Source organism: Chiloscyllium punctatum, chromosome 20 (assembly GCF_047496795.1).
Source record: "Chiloscyllium punctatum isolate Juve2018m chromosome 20, sChiPun1.3, whole genome shotgun sequence".
Lineage (NCBI taxonomy): Eukaryota > Metazoa > Chordata > Chondrichthyes > Orectolobiformes > Hemiscylliidae > Chiloscyllium > Chiloscyllium punctatum.
Genome location: NC_092758.1, coordinates 25,054,712 through 25,077,526, shown reverse-complemented (window position 1 = coordinate 25,077,526; position 22,815 = coordinate 25,054,712). Strand labels below are relative to the sequence as shown.

Below are 22,815 nucleotides of genomic sequence, written 5' to 3'. Positions count from 1 at the left end.
TTGTTGCAAGTATTTGGCACAGCATCATTAAACTGGGATAATCAATTGGGTTTTCGGATAGGTTCAGTTATTCTATATTCTGTTCTCTTTTGTTTGTGTCTTTTTCAGTAACCTTGTAAATAAATTGTTTTGTTTAAAACTAAGTGGTTTGACCAGCTGCATTACTCCTGAAATATCCTGAAAACACTTGCTTAAAACAACTAATGAAGTTAGGGTCTGGGTTACTCTCGAAATTTTTCAAGGAGGCTTGCCTGGCCCATAACAGAATCTAATGATGACCACGAATTCATTGTTGATTATTGGAAAAACCCATCTGGTTCACTGATGTCCTTTAGGGAAGGAAACTGCCATCCTTTCCTTGATCTGGCCTACATGTAAAATGCGACTCCAGACCCACAAAAACGTTGTTGACTCTTAACTACCCTCTGGACAATTAGAGACAGGCAATAAATGCAGCCTAGTCAGCAACACCCTCATCCCATGAATGAATTAAAAAAAATAAGAAGTATGGTTAGACCATAACTGGAATTTTGCATACAGTTCTGGTCACCACATTCAGCATGACTAGAAGAGTTGAATATTATTTAAAGTTAGGAAGACTGCAGAAAAGTCCTGCACAGATGGATTTGGGGATCCTCATGCATAAACTACAAAATAAAAACATCATCCAGTGTCCAGAGATAACAGAGTAGACAAATGGAAGATTGAGATTTAGTTCAAATGGAACAGTGTAGAAAAACAAGGAAGTCTTGCTAAAAATTACACAAGGCTTTAGACAGATCACACCTGGAATATTGCAGTCAATTTGTTCCCCTCATGTCACATGACACCAGGTCATAGCCCAATAGGTTCATTTGAAATCACAAGGTTTCAGAATGCCGCGCTTCATCAGGTGAAGTCACCTGACTGGATGATAACCTGGTGTCATGTGACCTTTGACCTTGTCCAACCCATTCCAACACCAGCACTTCCACATCATGGGGTCCCTTATTTAAAAGGAGATATACTGGCATTGGAGGCTGTCCAGAAAAAGGTAGACCAGCTTGACCCCAGGTATGGAGAGATTGAGTGTTCAGTAGTTTGGGCCCAAAAGAAATTAAGTTCAGAAATATGAGGAAACCTTATTAAAATGAGATTCTTATAAGATTTGACAGGCTTGTTGTGAAGAGTTGTTGCTATTTTGGAAGAATCTAGAACCTGGATAAATGCAAAGTGATTCATTTTAGAAGTTTGAATTTGAAAGCTAAATACAGGGCTAAAGACAGGATTCTGTGTAGAGGAACTGCAGAAGCTTGGGGTCCACGTACATAGATCCCTCAAAATTGCCACCCAAGTTGATAGGGTTGTTAAGAAGGCACATGGTGTGTTGCCTTTAATTAACAGGGAGACTGAGTTTAAGAGCTGTTAGGTTTTACTGCAGCTGTATAAATCCTGCTTAGATCTCACTTGGAATACTGTGTCCAGTTCTGGTCTCCTCATTATACGAAGGATGTAGATGCTTTAGTGGGTGCAGAGGAGATTTACCAGGAAGCTGCCTGGATTGGAGGGCTTGTCTTATAAAGAGAGGCTGAGTGAGCTAGGGCTTTTCACACTGGAGAGAATGAGGAAGAGAGGTGACTTGATAGGGGTGTACAAGGTAACGAGACACAGAGTAGATAGCCAGAGACTTTTCCCCCAGGGCAGAAATGGCTATCACACGGGGTCATAATTCTAAGGTGATTGAAGGAAGGTGTAGGGGAGATGTCAGAGGTAGGTTCTTTATGCAGAGTGTGGTGGGTCATGGAATGCACTGCCAGTGATAGTAATCGAGTCAGAGACATTAGGGATATTTAAGCGACTGCTGGGCAAGCAGATGGATGACAGTAAATTGAGGGGTGAAAAGGTTAGCTTGATCTTAGATGAAGATAAATGCTTGGCACAACATTATGGGCTGAAGGGCCTGTATTGTGCTGAAGTATTCTATGTTCTTTGACTAGAAAGCGTCATTTCAGATTGGGGTCACCAAGTTGAGGGAGAGATGAGCAGGCTTTTTTTCCCTCCAAAAAGGTGGTCAATCTAAGGAATTCTTCATCACAGGGGGCTGTAAGGTATATTCAATAAGCTGAGAGAATGATTTTAATCAGTAGGGAGATTAACAGTCATGAAGGGCAGAAAAATGCAGTTGAGGGTTGTCAGAGCAGACATGATCTCAATATATGGCAGAGCTAGGTCAATATGCTTAATGCTGAAAATATGTTGCTGGAAGAGCACAGCAGGTCAGGCAGCATCCAAGGAACAGGAGAATCGACGTTTCGGGCATCAGCCCTTCTTCAGGAAGAAGGGCTGATGCCCGAAACGTCGATTCTCCTGTTCCTTGGATGTTGCCTGACCTGCTGCGCTCTTCCAGTAACACATTTTCAGCTCTGATCTCCAGCATCTGCAGTCCTCACTTTCTCCTCCAATATGCTTAATGGTCTACTTCAATTCCTCTGTCTTGGTTTTATTTTAAAAATGACATAATTGCTCTACAGAGACATTTATAAGAATGTGGTGGTCTTGAAAATTGCCAATTTAAGGAAATATTCGATGGACAGTGTTGTTTTCCTTAGTACAGAGGCAGTTTTGGGGTAACTTTGAAGTGTACAAAATAATGAGTTATTTAGTTAGAGTGGACAAGTAAGACTTGCTTTCCCTAGTGGAGAGCTCAATTACCATGGGCACAGATTGAAAGTGATTGTTGAAAGATGAGAGAGCATGAGGAGAAACATTTCCATCAGAGAGTGGTGTATATGGAGTTTGCTGACAGGTTTGGTGTGTGACGTAAAAAAAAATCCTCAACTCATTTAAAGGGAACTTGGATCTACACCTGAAATACTGTAATCTGCAAGAGTACAAACTAGGTGTTGGGATAAGAATAGGTGGTTAGTTTATTTACAATCACGATAGACTAAATGGCCTTACTCTAAGCTGCATCTTTTCAATGGTTCTATGAAACCACAAATTATCAAGTCTTTCCCAATGCTCCATAGTAGATGACTTCCTAAGATCCCACCTCCATGTCCATGAGACACAAAAATTATAAAAAGCAGAACACTCTTGCCCTTAATCTCTCTATAGAATCTCTTTAAAGAGAATCCAAAGAGATTCTGTAAGTACATTAAGGACAGATGAGTAACTGGGGAGAGCACAGGGCCCCTGAAAGATTAACGTGGTCATCTATGTGTAGAACCATAGGAGATGGGCGAGATACTAAACAAATATTTTGTATTGGTATTGGAAGGACATTGAAGCTCAGGAGCTTGGAGAAATAAATAGAGATGTCTTGAAAGGAGTACATATTACCGAAGCTGAGATGCTGGAGGTCTTAAAACACAAAGTTAAATAAACCCCCAGAATTTGATCAGGTGTTTCCCAGAAATTTGTGAGAAGCTAAGGAAGAGATTGCTGGGTTCCCTTGCTGAGATATTTGTATCGTTGACAGCCATGGGTGAGGTGAAGACTGGGACGTTGGTTATTATGTTGCCACTATTCAAGAAAGGCTGTCAGAAAAAGCCAGGGAACTATAGACCGGTGAGTGGTGGGCAAGTTGTTGGAGGGAATTCTGAGGGACAGGATTGACATGTATTAAGAAAGGCAAGGACTGACTAGGGAGAGTCAGCATGACTTTGTACATGTGAAATTGTATCTCGCTAACTTTATTGAGTTTTTGAAGAGGTGACAAAGAAGATTGATGAAGGCAGAGTGGTAGACATTGTCTAAATGTATTTCAGCAAAGCATTCGTCAAGGTTCTGCATGGTAGACTGCTTAGTAAGGTTAGACCACATGGGATCCAAGTGGAGCTCGCCAACTGGATACAAAATTGGCTTGAAGATAGGAGAGAGAGGGTGATGGTAGAAGGTTGCTTTTCACTGGAGGCCTGTGATCAGAGGTGAGCCACAGGGATCAGTGCTGGGTCCACAGCTTTTCCTCATTTACATGGATTATTTGGATGTGAATATAGGAGGTCTGGTTGGCAATTTTGCAGATGACCCCAAAATAGGTGGTATAACAGACACTGAAGGTATCTCAAAGTACAAAACCACCTTTATCAGTCAACAAGCCAAGGAGTGGCAAATGGAGTTTAATTTCGATAAATGTGGGATGTTGTACTTTGGTAAGACAAACCAGAGCAGGACTTATACGCTTAATGGGAAGCCCTGAGGCGTGCACAGTTCCTTGGAAGTGAAGCCGCAAGCAGACAGGGTGATGAAAAGATGTTTGGCATGCTTGCCTTCATTGGTCAACACACTGAGCACAGGAGTTGGAATATCATGTCACAGCTGTACAGGACATTGGTGAGGCTTTTCAAACACTGTGTATAATTCTGGTCAGCCTTCTACAGGAAGGATGGTGTTAAACTTGAGAGGGTGCAGAAAAGATTTACAGAGATATAGCCTTGACTGGAGGGTTTGCATCATAGGAAGAGGTTGAACAGGCTGGGGCTTTTTTTTCTGGAGCGTCGGAGACTGACAGGTGAGCACATGAGATGTATAAAATCATGAGTGGTATGGATAGGATGAATAGCCAAAGGCTTTTTCCTAGGGTAGGAGGAGTCCAAAATTAGAGGGCCTAGGTTTAAGGTGAGAGGAAAAGATTTATTACTCCTTTAACAAATCAATGCATTGTTTTGTAAGTACCATGTGAGTAATTTCATGATAATTTAATCAGATATGCTCTCTTGAAAAATGGATTTTTCACAAAAACAGAAACAACACTAGGAGACAGGCACTGTTTTTGACAAATGCTACTTCAGGGATATAGGAAAAGAAAGAAGTCATTCAGCCCTTCAAGCCTTTTCCATCATTAAGCTGTGATGTGGAGGTGCCAGTGTTGGATTGGGGTGGACAAGGTCAGAAGTCACAAAACACCAGGTTATAGTCCAACAGCTTTATTTGAAATCACAAGCTTTCAGAGTGTTGCTGCTTCATCAAGTGAAATCTGAGCAATGCTCCAAAAGCTTGTGATTTTAAATAAACCTGTTGGACTATAACCGGGTGTCATGTCACTTCTAACCTCATCATTAAGCTAAATTATGGCTGATTTGTACCTAATCTATATTTATCAGGATCTCCGATCCAGATGCTTTGATACCTCCAAGCTGTAAAGAACTATGGCTTAAAAAGTTTCAATTGTCAATCTAAAAATTTCCTCTAATGTTCCACAAAGGTTCGAGTTTTGCATTTTTTTTGTCAAATCCAGGCTAATCTTTTCCTTTCTTGATTCTCAATTTCTAACTTACCCTTCCGAGAAACATCACAGATCAGATTCCAAGCCTTAATAATTTCTTGATTGTGGCTCTGCAGTTGTACCACACACACATACGCCCGCTTCTTAAAGTCCTCCTCTTCATCAAATCTCTTTTTGGATTCCTGTAAACATAGGACAATTGTTGAAAAGTTCAAACATAGTAAACAGGGCATAGAAGAGAGTTAGTGGATTGAAACCTGGGTTGAACAGGTTGCCTTATGAGGAAAGGGTGGACAGTCTCTGCTTGCTTCCACAGTATTCAGAAGATTAAGTGATGAATTGTTTGAAACATATAAGATTCTGAATGGATTGACAAGCTGGCTGTAGAAATGAATTTTCTTCGGAGGGTTATGCCAATTTGGAATTTTGCGTCAGATGGTGGGGGGAAGAATCACTGAATATTTTTTGAGGCACAGGTAAATTGATTCCATTGTCTACAAGCATCTAAGGTAATCAGGGGAAAGACAGGAATGTAAAATTCAAAACACAAACTGGAAAGCTATGATCTGACCCTACTTTTTAGTTTGCATGCTCGTTTAATGCAACACTCAAATAGTGGGTATAATAAAGCAAGAGCCTTTCTTTAAAAGAAAACTGACATTGAATTAAGTGGAGGATAACTGGTGGAATAGGACTGAAAAGCAGTCAAGTTTTATGACAAGCTCAGGTTTTGTAACCTTGCACAGAACTGTTGTTAAATTCCACCCAAAGTATTGCTACATATGGACTACATAAATGTTAGTGCCACTGGAGTACCATTTACCAGAATGAGCCTAAAATTGAGAACTTAGATCGATCAGGAAATACTGAACAGGTTGCAATACAAAGATATTTAAGATCATGGGAGGGCTGCATAGGATCGGCAGAGAAGTTTGTTGTGGTTCTGTTCGCCGAGCTGGGAATGTGTGTTGCAAACGTTTCGTCCCCAGTCTAGGTGACATCCTCAGAGCTTGGGAGCCTCCTGTGAAGCGCTTCTGTGATGTTTCCTCCGGCATTTATAGCGGTTTGTCTCTGCCGCTTCCAGTTGTCAGTTCCAGCAACCACCCCAACACACACAAAAGAAGTTGCATCAAGATACTGTTCAAAAGGGCCACAACACAACTGCAGCACACCAGAACTGCAAAAGAGGAAGAAGAACACCTCTACAACGTATTCGCCAAAAATGGATACCCCTGCAATTTCATCAACAGATGCCTAAGGGAAAGACAACGGAATGAGGACATGTCACAACGCAAAGGACTAGCCACGTTACCATACATAAAGAACATTTCTGAACTGACAGCCAGACTATTGCGACCACTAGGACTCATAACAGCACACAAACCAACAGCCACTCTCAGACAACACACCAGGACGAAGGACCCGATACCCAGCATGAGCAAAACCAATGTAGTGTATAAAATCCCATGCAAGGACTGCGCAAAACACTACATAGGACAAACAGGAAGACAGCTAATGGTCCGCATCCATGAACACCAACTAGCCACAAAATGACACGACCAGCTAACCTTAGTAGCCACAAACTCAGATGACAAGCGACATGAGTTCGACTGGGACAACTCTACTATTCTAGGACAAACCAAACAGAGAATAGCTAGGGAATTCCTAGAGGCATGGCATTCATCCACAGATTCAATCAATAAGCACATCGATCTGGACCCAATATACTGACCACTACAACGGACAGCTGGAACTGACAACCGGAAGCGGCAGAGACAAACCACTATAAATGCCGGAGGAAACATCACAGAAGCGCTTCACAGGAGGCTCCCAAACATTGAGGATGTCACCGAGAGAGGGGACAAAATGTCTGCAACACAAATTCCCAGCTCGGCGAACAGAACCACAACAACGAGCACTCGAGCTACAAATCTTCTCACAAACTTTGAACAGAGAAGTTTCTATTTACAGGCAAGACCAAAACCAAGGGACATAATTATGAGATAGCTCAATATAAATACAATACAGGATTCAGAAAAAAACCTCTTGACAGAGCAAGCGGTTAGAATGTGGAATATGTGATGACAAAGTGTGGCAAGAGCTAGATAAACTTGTAGGGGACAAAGGAACAGACTATGCTGACAAGTTTAATTTAGGAGGGGTGGAAGGAGATTCATAAATAGTAAAAATAGCCTATTGCTGTGTTGCACATTCTATGCAATGTAATTTTATGAATGTAAGGCAGTATTATGTCCCAATAATAAAAGATTAACTTCCAGTAATCTGCAGTCAGCATATAACTAACAATCTTTCAGCAAAGACAGCAAAATCCAACATTTCAATGGAGCATTCTAGCTCAGCAATATCTTGGTAATCGTCACAAAGAGATATGTTCCACTCAGCTTAAAATGAACAGGTATAACATTTATACAGACACATTAGACTGCTTTATATAATGAGTGAGTGACAGGGACACAATTGAAATCTCATCCTATAATTTCAATCATAAACTGTTTCCCAGATTATGGTCACCCGAGTGAGCTTACTTTTATATAATGAATTGAACACAATCATCACTGTCCATTTAAAATGTAAGACTATCTGCTTTAATGTAACTAAACGATGGCTTGATGGAGCAAAATGCTTCATTGCAGATAAAATTTAAATTAATTAACTGTTGAATACTTTAAAAGGTCTACATTTGCTTTGGGATACAATACGGGCCTGATATGCACTCTTTGGACATGTGGTTAAAGACAGATTCAATTAAGGCATTCAAGGCAGTACAAGGTGATTACTTAAAGAGAAACAAGAGTATGGAGAAAAGTGGGGGAGAATGGTATGAAATAAATAATGTTTATACGGACAGTTGATGCAGACATGATGGGTCAAGCAGCCTCCTTCTATACTGTAACATTTTTGTGACATTCTAACCACTCATTCTGTCATAAAATTGACTTTTTTCCTCTCATTGGGTTCCTACTCAGCACATCACGCCAGAAAGACAAGTGTAATAAGTTATTCTGACTGACACATGGCAAGTTTCTATTTTCTTTACTGTCGCTAGCTTGGGCCAGCATTGGTCGCCACCCTTTACTGGCCTTGATAAAGAGATGATGACCTAAGTTAGGACATTGTGGGAGGGATACTGAGGAAGGTCACTGTGAAGTACATTGAAAATTGTGTGATTAAGCAAGAGTTAAGCTTACAAAGGCTATTGTAAAAAGCTAACTTGCAGATGTGGTCGAGAATAAGGAGATGTGCTCGAAGCAGAAATGGAAGTACGTGCCAAACAAACTGTTGCCTAGACATTGTCGGTGTGGTGTGGGGAACAGTTTGCAAGTATGTTACAGGAAGATAATGTGAAATAGATTAATAGAATGTCCTGACTATTATTTGCAATTTCGGGGAGGATCAAGTAAAAATATGTAAAAAGCATGATTAAAGCTGTTGCTGCACAGCTCTCAACTTGCAACTGTGTAACCTACATATAAGAAATGAAACCAGATATTTGAAAAGATCACAAACTTGTTCCTCATTTCTTAGGAACCCAACAGTCACCCTTACCTCCATCCCCAGAGGATTCTTGTAAACCTTTTGGGTGGAACAATAGGCAATTAACGAGTCTCTCAAGGTCTTGATCTAGTACCATCTATAACTTATAAGCATCATACAGGTCTATCAAGCCAAATCACATTTTCGTCTGCATGTTTTGCCTCGTTCAGACTTATGCTTAAATCTAATTAACCCACAAGTCATTATTTATTAGACGTTACAAGTCTCAAAACAACACCGACTTCAAATCAATTTCTAGAGCATTGAAAGCTGCACTTCTTGATTTAATGCTCCTCTTCGAAATGTCAGCTGTACAGTATTATTGATATCCTCCCTTCTAAATCTACATGCTCAAACACCTGGAAATAAAAGCACAATTGATGCACAGGAATATCATCCTCCAGGTTCTCCTCTAATCCACATATTTTATTTTTGGACATCTAATACAGATCCTTCACTATCACTGGATCAAAAGTCTGAAACTCCCTACCCAATAATATTATGGCAGCAGTTTCACCATATGGCATGTAACATTTCAAGCCATCGTCTCACCAACAGCTTCTCAAAGACAGATCAGGATTCGAAATAAACAATGGCTTTGCTAGAGTATCATGTCTCGATGATTTAAAAGATCAAAGTACAAGGAATACGGCAAGGGAAAGCAAAAGGCTGAAGCAGTTTAAACATTGCAATTTAAAATATTGTGTCAATATAAGCACTCCTTATGCCAAGAAAGTCAAAGAAGTAATATCAGAAAATGGAAGCCTTGCATGGAAAAAGCAAATAGAAAGAGAAGAAAATAAAACTTTATTTCATTTCTATACCTGAACAATGGCATGGCTGGTCAACTATTGTAACATTACTTTGTCAAGCTGAGGTGTATAAATGGGCAAGCAGAGTAAGCAGCCTGAGCAACATCAGATGCAACTTACTTTGTAGAAGGCCTGAAGATCTCCAATCGGAGGGGAAACAACCAGGTAATCTGGAAACTTATCCTGCAAGTGTGCAATCAACATACCAAATTGTGTCCCCCAGTCACCAACATGATTTAGCCTGAAATTAACAAAAGATGCAATATAAAAAGCATTGTAAAATGAAACTGCATTACAAAAGTGTGACAAAATCTTGCTTTCTATCATGATGCATTTCGTATCCTTGGCTACAGTGAGCTGGGTCATAGATGACAGAGCACTATATTAATTTAGGCGTGGCTAACAACCTTTCATAATTACACTGGAAATGCGGTAGCATCATATCCTGCACTTTTGCTGATAGTTGATGAGACCAATCTATGAGACACAGGTTCTGCCACAGGTTGTAGAGCATGTAGATCACCATTTTCTACTGTCATCACCACGCATTTCCCAGGTGTAATAATCAGTGTTACAACTTCCATAAGTATGTGACATCTATCTTACGTGAGCCTGCAAAGTTGTTTTGCCTGATGAATGCCAAAACACTCAAGCTTTCTCCAAATAAAAGATGCTACTACAGGTACTTAAATGGGTCCTAGCTATGCAAAACATTTATTATTCTACCCTTTTTGTGGAAAATTCATTATCCCAGTACTACTGGTGACCTCTCTCTCATCTAATTTTCCAGCATACTCTGGTCAGAATCAGAGTCAACTTCTGCTTTCATCATGAAAGATTTCACTAACCTTTTTTTCAAATTTCAGTTCCCCCTTTCACCATCAGCTGGTCCATCTCTGTTGTTTTTCCTTCCTCAACTTCTCTATCTCCATTTCTGCAAATAGGCTACTAACTTATTATAAACCTACATACTCCCACAACCTGTAAGGACTGCATGCCACTCTAAGTTTTAACATCTCTGTCCAAATATTCTAATGGTGCAAGCTTCCATAACTTCTTGGGCTTAACCAAGGATGTCCACCCAGCATAGCTAACAAGGTCCTCCACCAACTCCAATTCATTTCCCACACCCCTGCTCTCTTTCCTAGTCTCCAAGAACCATGACACAGGCTCTCTCCACCAGCCTCTGTAATCAATGGATCTTCCCCTGCCATTTTTAGCAGGTCCAGCGAGGTACCACTAGCAAACACATTCTACTGCCCGGCAGCATCTGTAAGGAGGGAAAAGAGCTGATGTTTCAAGTCTAACTGACCCTTTGACAAAGGGTCAGTTAGACTCTAAACGTCAGCTCTTTTCTCTCCTTACAGATGCTGCCAGACCTGCTGAGATCTTCCAGCATGTTCTCTTTAGGTTTCAGATTCCAGCATCCACAGTAATTTGCTTTTATACATTCTACTGCCCTCCTTTTTCACCATTCCCTCTGTGACACACTGGTCTATTGCTGTCACCCCTAATATTACCTCCCGTTCCTGTGGCACCTTCTTGTGCATATGCAACACTGGCCCTTTCAGCTTCTCTAATCTCACTTTCCAAGGCTATAAAATACTCCTTCCAAGCAGCAGTTTACTCTCGCTTCTTTCAACGTACTATATTGCATTCACTGTTTACAATGTGGCCTCCTCTACTGTGGTAAGATTAAACATAGAATGGGTTATCTTTTGAAGCATACCTCTGCACAGGCTATGCATGACCCCAAGCTCCCTGTCATTTGTTATTTTAATTTTCTATCTTGTTTCCCTTTTGACCTCTGTCCAGGACCTGCTGTGACTTTCAATGAAGCTTAAGACACAGAACTATTTCTTTCACTTTGACACACCCTCGGTTCTCAATGTACACTTGAATACATTTAGATCACAACCTATGTCTCTGATGCATTCTGTGTTACTTTTTGTTGACTTGCTTCTTTATCAAATTTTCCACATTTGCAATACATGGAAGATTTGATTTGATTTATTATTGTCACATGTACCAAGATACAGTGAAAAGTATTGCATGGCATGCTATCCTGACAAATCATACCTTTCGTAAGTACAAGGTAATAGAACAGAATGCAGAATATAGTGTTACAGCTGCAGAGGAAAATCAACTCTATGTGAGGTCCGTTCATAAGGGAAGAAGCTATTCTGAAATCTGTTGGTATGTGTTTTCTGCCCAATGGAAAGGGGTGAAAGACAGTATAATGGGGTTTGGAGGGATCTCTAATGACGTTGGCTGCTTTCCCAAGACAGCAGGAAGTACAGACAGAGTCAACAAAGGAAGGCTGGTTTTTGTGATGGACTGGGCTGTGCTCATGACTCCATAATTTCTTGCAGTCTTGGGCACAGTAGTTGCGATACCAAGCTGTGTTGCAACTGGACAGGATGCTTTCTCTGGTGCATCTGTAAACTGGTAAGAGTCATTATGTACATTTTGAATTTTCTTAGCTTTCCAAGGAAGTGTGGTAATGGTGTAAATGATGAAAACTGTTGTGCTTTCTTTCAAGATAGCTTTAAATCACTCACTTACAAGACCCTAAGAAGACTGGCTTCAGCAACTAGCATTTTCATGAGGTGACCGACAGTAGCTGTTCTTTCCATGCCAGTATGTGGTATATGACATGGACCAAAGGTAGCAGAATTTATTATGTTTGTTCATTTTGATGCTTAGTGTGATCAAGAGCAGAGATGTGATTGTCCCATTGTTGATGGAAGAATAAGTTGGGGCAAAAGGGAAAACAAAATTGACAGGTGGAAGTTTAATATGGGAAAATGTGAACTCATCTACTTGGACAGGAAACAGAAGAATGATATACAATTAAAGAGACTGCAGAACTCTGTAGTACAGACAGATCTGGATGACTTGGGTACATGAATCACAAAAACGTCAGTATGCAGCGATTAGAAAGTCAAATGGAATATTTGTATTTAATTCCTGAAACGTCGATTTTCCTGCTCCTCGGATGCTGCCTGACCTGCTGTGCTTTTCCAGCACCACTCTAATCTATTTGTATTTAATGCAAGGGGAAATGGAATATAAAAACCAGAGAGATCTTCTGCTACTAGACTGGGCCATGGTTAAAGCAGATCTAGAGTACAGTTCTAATGATCTTATTTAAAAAGGATTCTTCTGTTAGAATCAGTTCAGATAAGATTCACTCAACTCACTTGTGGGTTGAAGGGCTTAACTTGTGAAGGTTAAATAAATTGGATCTATGCCTACTGAAGTTTAGAAGAGGTGAGATTACGGAACATATGAAAACTAAAGGGGACCTTAACATGGTGGATTCTGGAAAGATCCATCTACACTTCTCATTGTGGCAGGAAGGCTGCCAACATCAAAGACCCCTCCCACACTGGTAATATTCTCTTTAACCTCTTCCATCAGACAGAGGATACAGAAGCTTGACCACATGTACCAACAGGTTCAAGAACAACTTCTTCCCTGCTGTTATCAGACTGCTGAATGGACCGCACTAATTTCAAATCTAATGTTGATCTTGCTTTTGTGCACCTCCCATGTAGCCGTAACTCTGTCTAAACATGATTTGAATGTCCTCTTATGTTATAATCTGTCTGCACTGCTCACAAAACTCTTCACTGTACTCAGGTACATGTGACAACAACAAATCAAATCAAATTAGAACTGGAGAATGCAGTTTAAAATAAACAAAAATTGACTCTTAAGGCAGAAATAAAAACATTTTGTTTCAGACAGTTACTAACGTTCACTCTCAGCTCTGCGCCATTTAGCCAGTCTGTAGTTCCTCCAAGGTTTTACGCTGATTGGCGTACTGGCACAGTTACTTCCAGTTTTGGAAGTCAATGTCATACACAAACCTTGGGAGTCCACACACCAAGGGAAAAAAATGGAACACATTGAGAATTTTCTTCTTCACAAAGCATTCACTATGACAGTGAATTCATTTATGGCTCTGTTAAATAATTGGTTTCATAGACAAGGGATTCAGGATTATGGGCTAACAGGATGGAATTGACATCTTAACTATGTTTCAACATGGGGTAAACCCTCCTGCTTAATTTAAAACCAGCAACACAGAAAAGATTTATCCCATGCAGCAATCTGTAAAAGTTCAAGTGACCAAGAACTATTTAAAGTAAACATTAACAACTTTAAATATAACAGAGAATAATTAACTGACAACCATGTACAAGTCCTTACTCTAACCTATCTTTTACCTTCCCTTCTATAATACTAGTCTGATAAAACTCCCAATTAAGATTTACAAAACAACACTTCTTATCTCAAAGCCAAGCAGCTTTCAGTTCTTCTACGTGTCTTCTTTTCCTTAGGGATTCTGCTTCATAGGTTACTAATCGAAAAAGTTACTTTTAAAAGAGCTATTTTTCAGGCAATCTTTTATCCACTGGGGGTTGGTAGTACTCCTCCCAACTGGTCAATTTCCCCCCGGTCATAATGCCAGAGCATCAGATTGTGTCATTGGCTTTTAAGATTATCAATATACTCAATTCAAACTTGATTGGAATTTGGTATTTTATCAGGGAATAATTCAAACTGATTGGCCCAATTCGAATTGGTTTCTCGTCATTTCCAGGCAACCAGCTACTTCAGTATTGAAATTGAAAAACAAGAAATAATCCTTCATATGAGGCAAATAAGTCAGCATTACAGTAACATAAGCAAACGATGGGCTTATACACACATGTACTCTATTTAAGCTTGTATGAAAGGATATACGCTCAGGACTGATAGTTTAAGAAAGGTAAGTTAGTAAGTCATACTTGATTCTACTCTGAATTTAGAAATTACACAGCTAACTGTTGCATGTTTCATACCCAAATAACTTCAATTCATATGCTGTAACTTACAATTCATTTGTGAAACTAGGTAGTACACACTGGAAATCTTAAGTTTAACAATAATCAACATTGTGCACAAGACTATCATGTCAAGGGAGGTAATTTGGCTCACTGAGGCCTTGCCAACAGGATCTGTTCCATTTCCATTCACGCTCCCTATGTTACTGCAAGTTTGTTTCCCTCAAAAGCCCATTGAATATTTTTAAAAATTATTGACTGTCTCCACTTTCACCGCCCTCGTAGGCAGCACGTTCCAGGTCATACAACTCAACTGTAAAATAAAATTCTTCCTCATCAAGCCCCCTATATAGAACATACAACAGTACAGCACAGCACAAGCCTTTCAGCCCTCAGTGTTCAGTCTTTTAATCCTACTCTAAGATCAGAGTAACATACATGCCTTTCATTGTATTAACGTCTATGTGCCTATGCAAGAATCGCTTAAATATCCCTAATGTATCTGACTCCACCACCACTGCTGGCAGGGCATTCCACGCATCCACCACTGTGTAAAAAACCAACCTCTGACATCTCCCCTGAACCTCCCTCCAATTATCTTAAAATTATGCCCCCTCATGATAGATATTTTCATGGGAAAAAGTCTCTGTCTAACCACTCTATCTGTGCATCTCAATATCTTGTACATCTCAAAGTTACATCTCCTGCCAAATCTAAAATGTACTTCTCCTAGTCCTTGTATGATCAGCTAATGCAAAAGGCTTTTCTCAAATCTACCTTAAATAAACTTTTCTTGAATAAGTGTGTCAAATCTCCTTTGATCCAAGGAAAACAAACAACCTCAGCTTCTCAAACCTAATCTTAGAATTTGTCCAGGAATCAATCCCCTAAGTATCGTTTACACCCTCTCAAAGACCCCTAATATATAATCATAACCGGATGCAATATTCAAATATGGCCTAAGCAGAACTTCATGGAAGTCAGCATAACTGCTGTTTTTATACTCAATATGTTTATTTACAAAGCCTAAGCTTCATATATTTTGCTTGTAACTTCCTCAACTTGCTTTATTACTTTCAAAGATCTGTTTACATAAATTCGCAATACCTCTGTAATTTTAAACTTTGTCATATTGCCTGTCCCTATTCCTTCTACCAATATGCACTACCTCACACTTCTCTATACTGATAGAGCAAATCTGTATCATGGATCTGCCCACTCTGTTAGCTTATGTTCTGTTGCAATCGATTACAGTAACCTTCTCTATAGGCAGTCTCCAGGTTATGAACAGGTTCCATTCTCGAATATGCTCGTAAGTCAGAACACAAGAGAAAACACTATAAAACAATCATTTGTAAGTACATAGAATCATTTACCCATTGGATCTCCAAAATTAATATTACCACACTCCTTTTCAGGATCTCCTAAGTACAAGCACTCACAAGTTGGACATTGATAAATCAGACACTGCTGTATTTGCCATATCACCAAGTTACTATCACAAGTAAATTTTGAAATTTCACCATGAATTCCAATATCCAACTCACGTATCAATAAAGCAGTCCTAACATTGATACTTTTCTTGGGCAATACCACTAACATCCTCAATAACAATTAACAATTTATCACAACTCACTGTTTCTTTACTATTACCACTTCTTTTGGTTTTTAAAGCAGGGAACATTCCTTCTTTTCTGTTCTTCTTTCCCTCTACATTTCTGTCCAATTACTTGTTCAAATCAACATCTTTAAACTTTCCTCGGTTGTGTCAAAAGATCAGACCTGAAATGTTTAGTTGTTTTTCTCTCAACTGTTGCTATCAGATCTGCTAAACATTTCCCACTTTTATTTAAGATTCCCAGTATCAATAGCATTTGTTTTAATATCAATATTCAAACTTTTACATGCAACTAGATAGTAAATTACTGCGGAATCTGAAACCAAAAAAGAGAAAATGCGAGAAAATCTCAGCAGGTCTGGCAGCATCTGTAAGGAGAGAAAAGAGTTGACGTTTAGAGTCTAACTGACCCTTTGTTACTAACTTGCCTGCAAGTGAAGTGGAAATCAAACATCCATGTAATTAGTCACTTTCACTGACCTCAAAACGTCATAACCCACAAACTCAAACAAGCGGCACATGCTGTCTCCAATGATGGTCGATCGCAGATGGCCCACGTGCATCTCTTTGGCAATATTTGGAGAAGAGAAATCAACCACCACCTACAATGAAAATATATTCAAATGAGTTTTTATGCTGTATTAATAGCAAGCTTTGAGGCTTGCTCTTAATGAGGGGACCTCAGCGAGTCTCAAACCTCCATTAGGGAATTTATGTAATACAAATCAAGTAGATGAATGCAAAAATAGGCAGTAGCACAACAATACTATTATAAAGCATCATCATCAGGATGCTTTTGTACATCTCATTAACAGATAGGTGACAGCAATATTGAGCATACAACACATGTGACAAAGAAAAATGGAGTGGAAACTTTAACGAAAATATTGTAAAAACTCAACTTTAAAATCTATCGTCCGGCATGCTGGTGACGTCAGTGAACTTAAGTCTGCCCTTGCAATTTCTGACTGTGTGGGATGCCATCGTATGTACACACTTTCATTCTTGGTCAGGAAATTCCCTGCTTTTTATCAATACACTCACTCATACTAGTGAGGCCATTCTGTTTAGCCTGCTCACTTTAGGGTCCACTCTATATTTAACTCTCTTGATTTTATATTGATTTGGTGGCTGTGTGTTAAGAGGTTTCAAATTAACTTTTTTGGAGGACTTGAGTTTTAAATGATTGTGGAAAAAATTGATTCAAGTTCTGTGGTGAAAACCTGGATTTTTTTTATTTTAAAATGGGTCAATGGAAGGACAAATTGGAAAATTATTTCATAAAGATACTTGTGGGAAATCACATGATTAGAGTGAATTGCTGGGACTCACTTTTTAAGAAACTATCTGCCTGGGTTTTATAGCCATTATGTTTGAAATATTTTGCTTGGAGATTGTTTGGCTTTCAATTGGGAATGAAGCTGAATGAGGAAAGGATGCTTAGTTCATATCTCTCCTGTTTCTGATACAGCCTTGTTGCGAACTAGTGTGAAATCAGACCGTCCTTGTAAAGTATGTCTGGAAGACTTCTCAATACTGTATTCCTAAGCAAGCTGCAGCAACCAAGATGTCAGAGACGACTACAAATGTCGAGTGACCTATCTAGGCATGCTAGATTGACAGCCATCTGCCAACCTTCATCCTTTCTTTCCTGCAAGTACTAACCATTGATAAAGTATTGGGGAATCAATGATTAAAAGCCTCCACTTTAAGTCTCCATCTTGCAATAATAATTTGTTTCAAGTTTAAAATGGCAGTCACAGTGACCATGAGAATGTAAGACTCCTGGCATAATCTTGTAGCTGTACTTTCGCACACACCTCCAATGAATAATATACTGATAAATGTTTAGCTTTATCTGCTTTGACGTAAGACAATGGCACCAGATGTAGAAATATTTAAATCAATAGCTTTGTTTCGATATGAATAAGATTAAAATATATTAATCATCTCATTTTAATTATGAGAACAATTAGAGATAAAAACATTACATTGTGCGGAACTGAAACATACAAAATTGTTACGCACATAAGAGCTATAAAACATGCTGTCTTTTTGCTAAAAATCAGATCTCAATCATTAGTTCATCCAGGGATATCTTGATTGATACTCTGGATTATAGAGTATTGATCACTCACTCACTTAATCAAAATAAAGTAAGTTTTAAAATTGAAAACTGTGTGGGGTCCAAGACTTTTGTTTTTGAGTGAAATGTTTTGTGCTGCAATGTGAATCTCAGCAAATATTTTTTTGAGTGGATGCTATTTAAGGGGATAAATATTTACATATTTCTATCATAAACTGAGCATTTACTACGTCTACAACAGTGTAACAAGTTTAATTTAAAAATAAATAAAGAATTTCACGTTTATTGAAGAAACTGGCATTGTCTTGTCCATGTCTCATGAAAGGATAACATTTGAAATTTTGTTCTAGAGGGCTGTCAAAGCTGTCAGTTTGAGATTTATAGATTTCTACATATTGATAACAGTGCAACAAAAAAAAGGAAGCAGAAAGTCAGTCGTGAGCTCATTGACAGGCAGACTGGCCTGAAAGAGTTGAATGTTCTATTCCTAATTCTGATGAAAAGCGCAATAAATGTGATCTCCAATATAGATTGCAATCAATTGTCTATTGCAGAGTTTCAGATAGATAATCTTACTATTCAACAGTTCGGTGTCTCTGACCATTTTTACAGTCTGTCTGTGAGCACTCACAGAGTGTCTCTGACTGTTAATCACTGTGTCAGTTCACATTACGGTGCCATGCACAAGTCTATCATTGTGCCGCTGCATGACTTCCAATTCCAGAAGTCACACAGCTAGGGAAGATCACATGCTCTTAAAAGGCTTTGCCAGTTTGTTGCAATATTTTCAGTTTGGTATATTGTGGTGGCAACACAAACCAACGAATAAGAAATAAACTAAGAACTTACGTGTGAAGTCAATATATTACCATACTAGAATAATTCATCAATCATGCCCATGTGGACGTTCTGCAAGAGCAGCTTAGATGGTCCTGCTCCTCTGTCCACTATCTGTAAACCTGCACTTTTCATTTCTTCAGCTGCTTAGCAAACACAGTGTAGGACAGAGGAAAAATTATGGGGAACATTATCACACCTGATATCCAATACCCAAGCAATGCAAGCCATCCAAGATACCCCTGAATTATAGTAAATATAAGGATAGTTTTCCCTTGAACAGCATGCTTCATAAACATCAAACTGACAAACTGAAGGCTGTTTCCTTTTCTTAAGCCAGCGCTACAAGTTAAAGCCTGCACTAAAGCATCACTATATCCATGCTAATAAACAACTGGTTCAGGCTGTTTTACAAGGAATGACCACCCTTTTCAAAGATTTTGTGCGTTATCATCCCCAAATCTGTAATTGGTGAAATTTAGTTTTTTAAAAAAAAACTTTGCTCCAATCCTTATTATTTAGAGTCGAGGTGGCACGAAGCCAGTCACTGTCCCATACACACTGTCCACTGCCAACTGTGCATTAGACAGTCTCTGTTAGCAATCTATCAATCATTGAGCTGAAGCTTCTTGTGACAAATACAATCCGTTATTCCTTCAAATTAAAAATAATTCAATGAGAACGAAGAAAGATAGCAGTCTTATTTTCTTCTGATCCTCACTAGGCACCTGACAAACAGGACAATGGTAACAAAACCCAATACCAGAGTCTTATCTTTCCCTTCCCCCAAGTCTTCTGTCCCCTTCCCCAAGTTTCTAATCTTGGACTCCTTCCCTGCCCATGTTTAACACACTGTCTCGGAAATGCACTGTCCAAGTGTGTGATGGAAGCACGTTGAGTTGAGGTATTCAAAAGAGAATTGGTTGTTACTTGAAAAGGAAGAAGGAGAATAAGTGAAATACTATGACTCATTTGGAAAGCCAGTGCAGACACAATGGACTGAATGGTGTCCTTCTGTTCTATAACAAGTTTGAGATTCTGGAACAACTATTTTGCATGGAATTCTCTTTGATGTACTATCACAATATCTTCTGTAATACCAGGATTTGGAATTATCATTGTAGAATCGAGCAAAAATCCCTACCACAATTTGTTCTGGACAAGACCCTGGACTTTTCCAATATCTAAAAGACTGAGCAGAATCCTGAACACAAGCTGCAGCAAATATACAACACAGTGAGCAAAATTAGGATTTCTGTTAGGGTCTACTGTTCAGGCTGGAGTTGGAATTTATATCTCCACTCTAAAAGAAGTGTTCAACAAGTCCTTCACAATAGACTGGTTAGCAAGGTTAGTTCAAATGGAATAAAGGGAAAACTAGTCATGTGGATAGAGAATTGGCTCAAAGGTAGAAGACAGAGGGTAGTGGTGAAGGGCTGTTTTTCATACTGGAGGCCTGTAGCCAGTGGTGTGCCACAAGGATCGGTGCTGGGTCCACTGCTTCTTGTCATTTATATAAATGATTTGGATGTGAACATAGAAGGCATAGTTAGTATGTTTGCTGAGGACGCCAAATTTGGGGACATAGTGGACCACAAATAAGGTTTCCTCAGAGTTCAACGGGATCTTGATCAGATGGGCCATTGGACTGAGAAGAGGCAGATGGAGTTTAATTTTGATAAATGGGAGGTGCTGCATTTTGGAAAGGCAAATCAGGGTAGGACTTATATGCTTAATGGTAAGACACTGGGAAGTGCTGCTGAAAAAGAGACCCTGGAACACAGGATCATAGTTCCTTGAAAGTGGAGTTGCAGGTAGACAGGATCGTGAAGGCGGCATTTGGTATGCTTGCCTTCATTGGTCAGAGCATCGAGTATAATTAGAAAATCTTAAAAATCAGAAAATAACTGATTGCAAACTAAAACACTACATCACTCCCCATCTTTGCTACTGACATGATATAAAAGATCTGTTCCCATGTTGCCTTTAAGCAGCAGTTTTATAATTTCAAGTATGTAATATGTTGATTGAGAGAAGCTGGTAAAGATCCATCTTTGAAATATTTAGGCAAATATTAGTTTAAAAAAAAAGATACTTTTTGATGATTTCTAGAAAATTCAAGCTAGGTTTCACCGAACACAACACTCCAAAATGAATAAAATTTCCAGCAGTCAGTATAATAAGAATGGATTGTCACTCAAATTATTCTAAAATAATGAAAATATCTCAACCTTAGGTCAATAACATAACTTATTCTTTTAAACAAAAGTTTTTAGTTCTATTCCAGAGCCTTGAGTGCAAAGTGTTGGTCAATGTTTCAGGGAAGTAGTGGGGGAATGTTGCACCTTAGGTGGAGAGTTATTTGGCTGTAAAATTAAATCATAACCCTAGATGTCCTCCCACTTGAGCATAAATAATTACAGGGCACTAGACAAACAACAAAAACTGGCCAATATTTATCATTCAACAAATGTTATTAGAACAGTTTGAATGATTGTTACATTGTTGTTTCAGGGAATACGGTGCACGTAAATTGGTCATATCATTTATTGCTTTATAACATTGACTATAGTACTTCAGTAGCTGCAAAGTCTTTTGCAAGGTCCTGAGGCTATGAAGCGGAGGATCTAAAAGCAAGCTGTTCTTTTCTATTAAAATGTTTGTTGAAATATCCACCATTATAAAAAGAAAAAGGTCACTGATAGAAAGTATGAAATACAGTCACCAACTTGCACATAGCAGGGTTTTGCTGCATAGGAAATACAGAGCTTCACAGACACACAAGGACATTCAAAGACACCATAATTTTTTTTTAAAAACTGGTCACACACCACAGAAACATTTTAAATAATGGCTGCCTTAAGAAAGGCTCACAAAAAAGAAATTAAAATGAAAGAGAGATATCCTAGTTGTAAATTGCGTACCTTCTTCTTTGGTCCTACTGGGGGAGGTCGAACTCCATTTACAAGGAGGTCAGTCAACAGCTTGGAGATAAATTCTTTGTTGAGGTGAACATTGACAAAACCTATACACGAGAAATTAAAATTAATGTAAGAGCATCCACTTGCAAAATAAACTCAAAAACATGGTAAATAGTTTTAAAGGCATCTTAGTTGAGGATTTCTCAGGCATTCTTTGTAAATGTTTAAAGATCACTGAGGGGATTTCCAGGCTGCACATTGTTTAACAGCTTTTTAATGCTCATTTTAGCTAATTTATTATGTTACTTATTGTAGGAGTTGCAAGCTGTCAAGTCCAGGTTACATTAGATTGGGAAATAATGAATGCAACTCTTGTTCAAAAAGGGAGATAGAAAGCAGGAAACTACAGCCCTGTTACAGCTATCATAGAGAAAATGTTATAAACTATTATTAAAGACTTCTGAAAAACCTAAGAGACGTTCAACCAAAGCAGGCAGATTCATTTTGGTTTTGTTAATGGGAGATAACATTTAACCAATTTGTTAAAGATCTTTGCAGTAGTAACACACTGGATTTGTTGTGATTTATTATTGTCTAGGGTACTAAGATACAGCGAAAAGTATTAAATGACATGCGAACCACACAAGCACATCAGGGAACAGAAAGATCAAATGTAATATTTGAGAAGTCTGTTCATAAGTCTGATGACAGCAGGAGATCAGCTGTTCTTAAATCTGTTGGTATGTTTTCAAACTTTTCTACCTTCTGCCCAATGGAAGATGTTGGAAGCAAGTATGACCAGGGTGGGAGGAGTCTTTAATTATGTTGGCTACTTTCCTGAGGCAGTGGGAAGTATGGATGAAGTCAATGGAAGACTGGTTTTTGTGATGGATTAGGTGATATTCACAGATGTGTAATTTCTTGTGGTCTTGGCAAATCAGTTGC

At 38.9% G+C, this 22,815-nt stretch overlaps 1 protein-coding gene across 2 annotated transcripts in view; it reads right to left on the bottom strand.

Moving 5' to 3' along the window:
* The window catches only part of rars1 (arginyl-tRNA synthetase 1), a 52,814-nt gene that overhangs the window by 15,464 nt on the left and 14,535 nt on the right, over window positions 1–22,815 (bottom strand). For both annotated transcript variants that reach the window (XM_072590517.1, XM_072590515.1), the window contains 4 exons: window positions 21,874–21,974; window positions 16,507–16,628; window positions 9,694–9,814; window positions 5,259–5,388 (listed from right to left, as the gene is read on the bottom strand). In XM_072590517.1, the coding sequence (XP_072446618.1) occupies window positions 5,259–5,388; window positions 9,694–9,814; window positions 16,507–16,628; window positions 21,874–21,974 (474 nt within the window). The remainder of the gene's footprint in view (window positions 1–5,258; window positions 5,389–9,693; window positions 9,815–16,506; window positions 16,629–21,873; window positions 21,975–22,815) is intronic.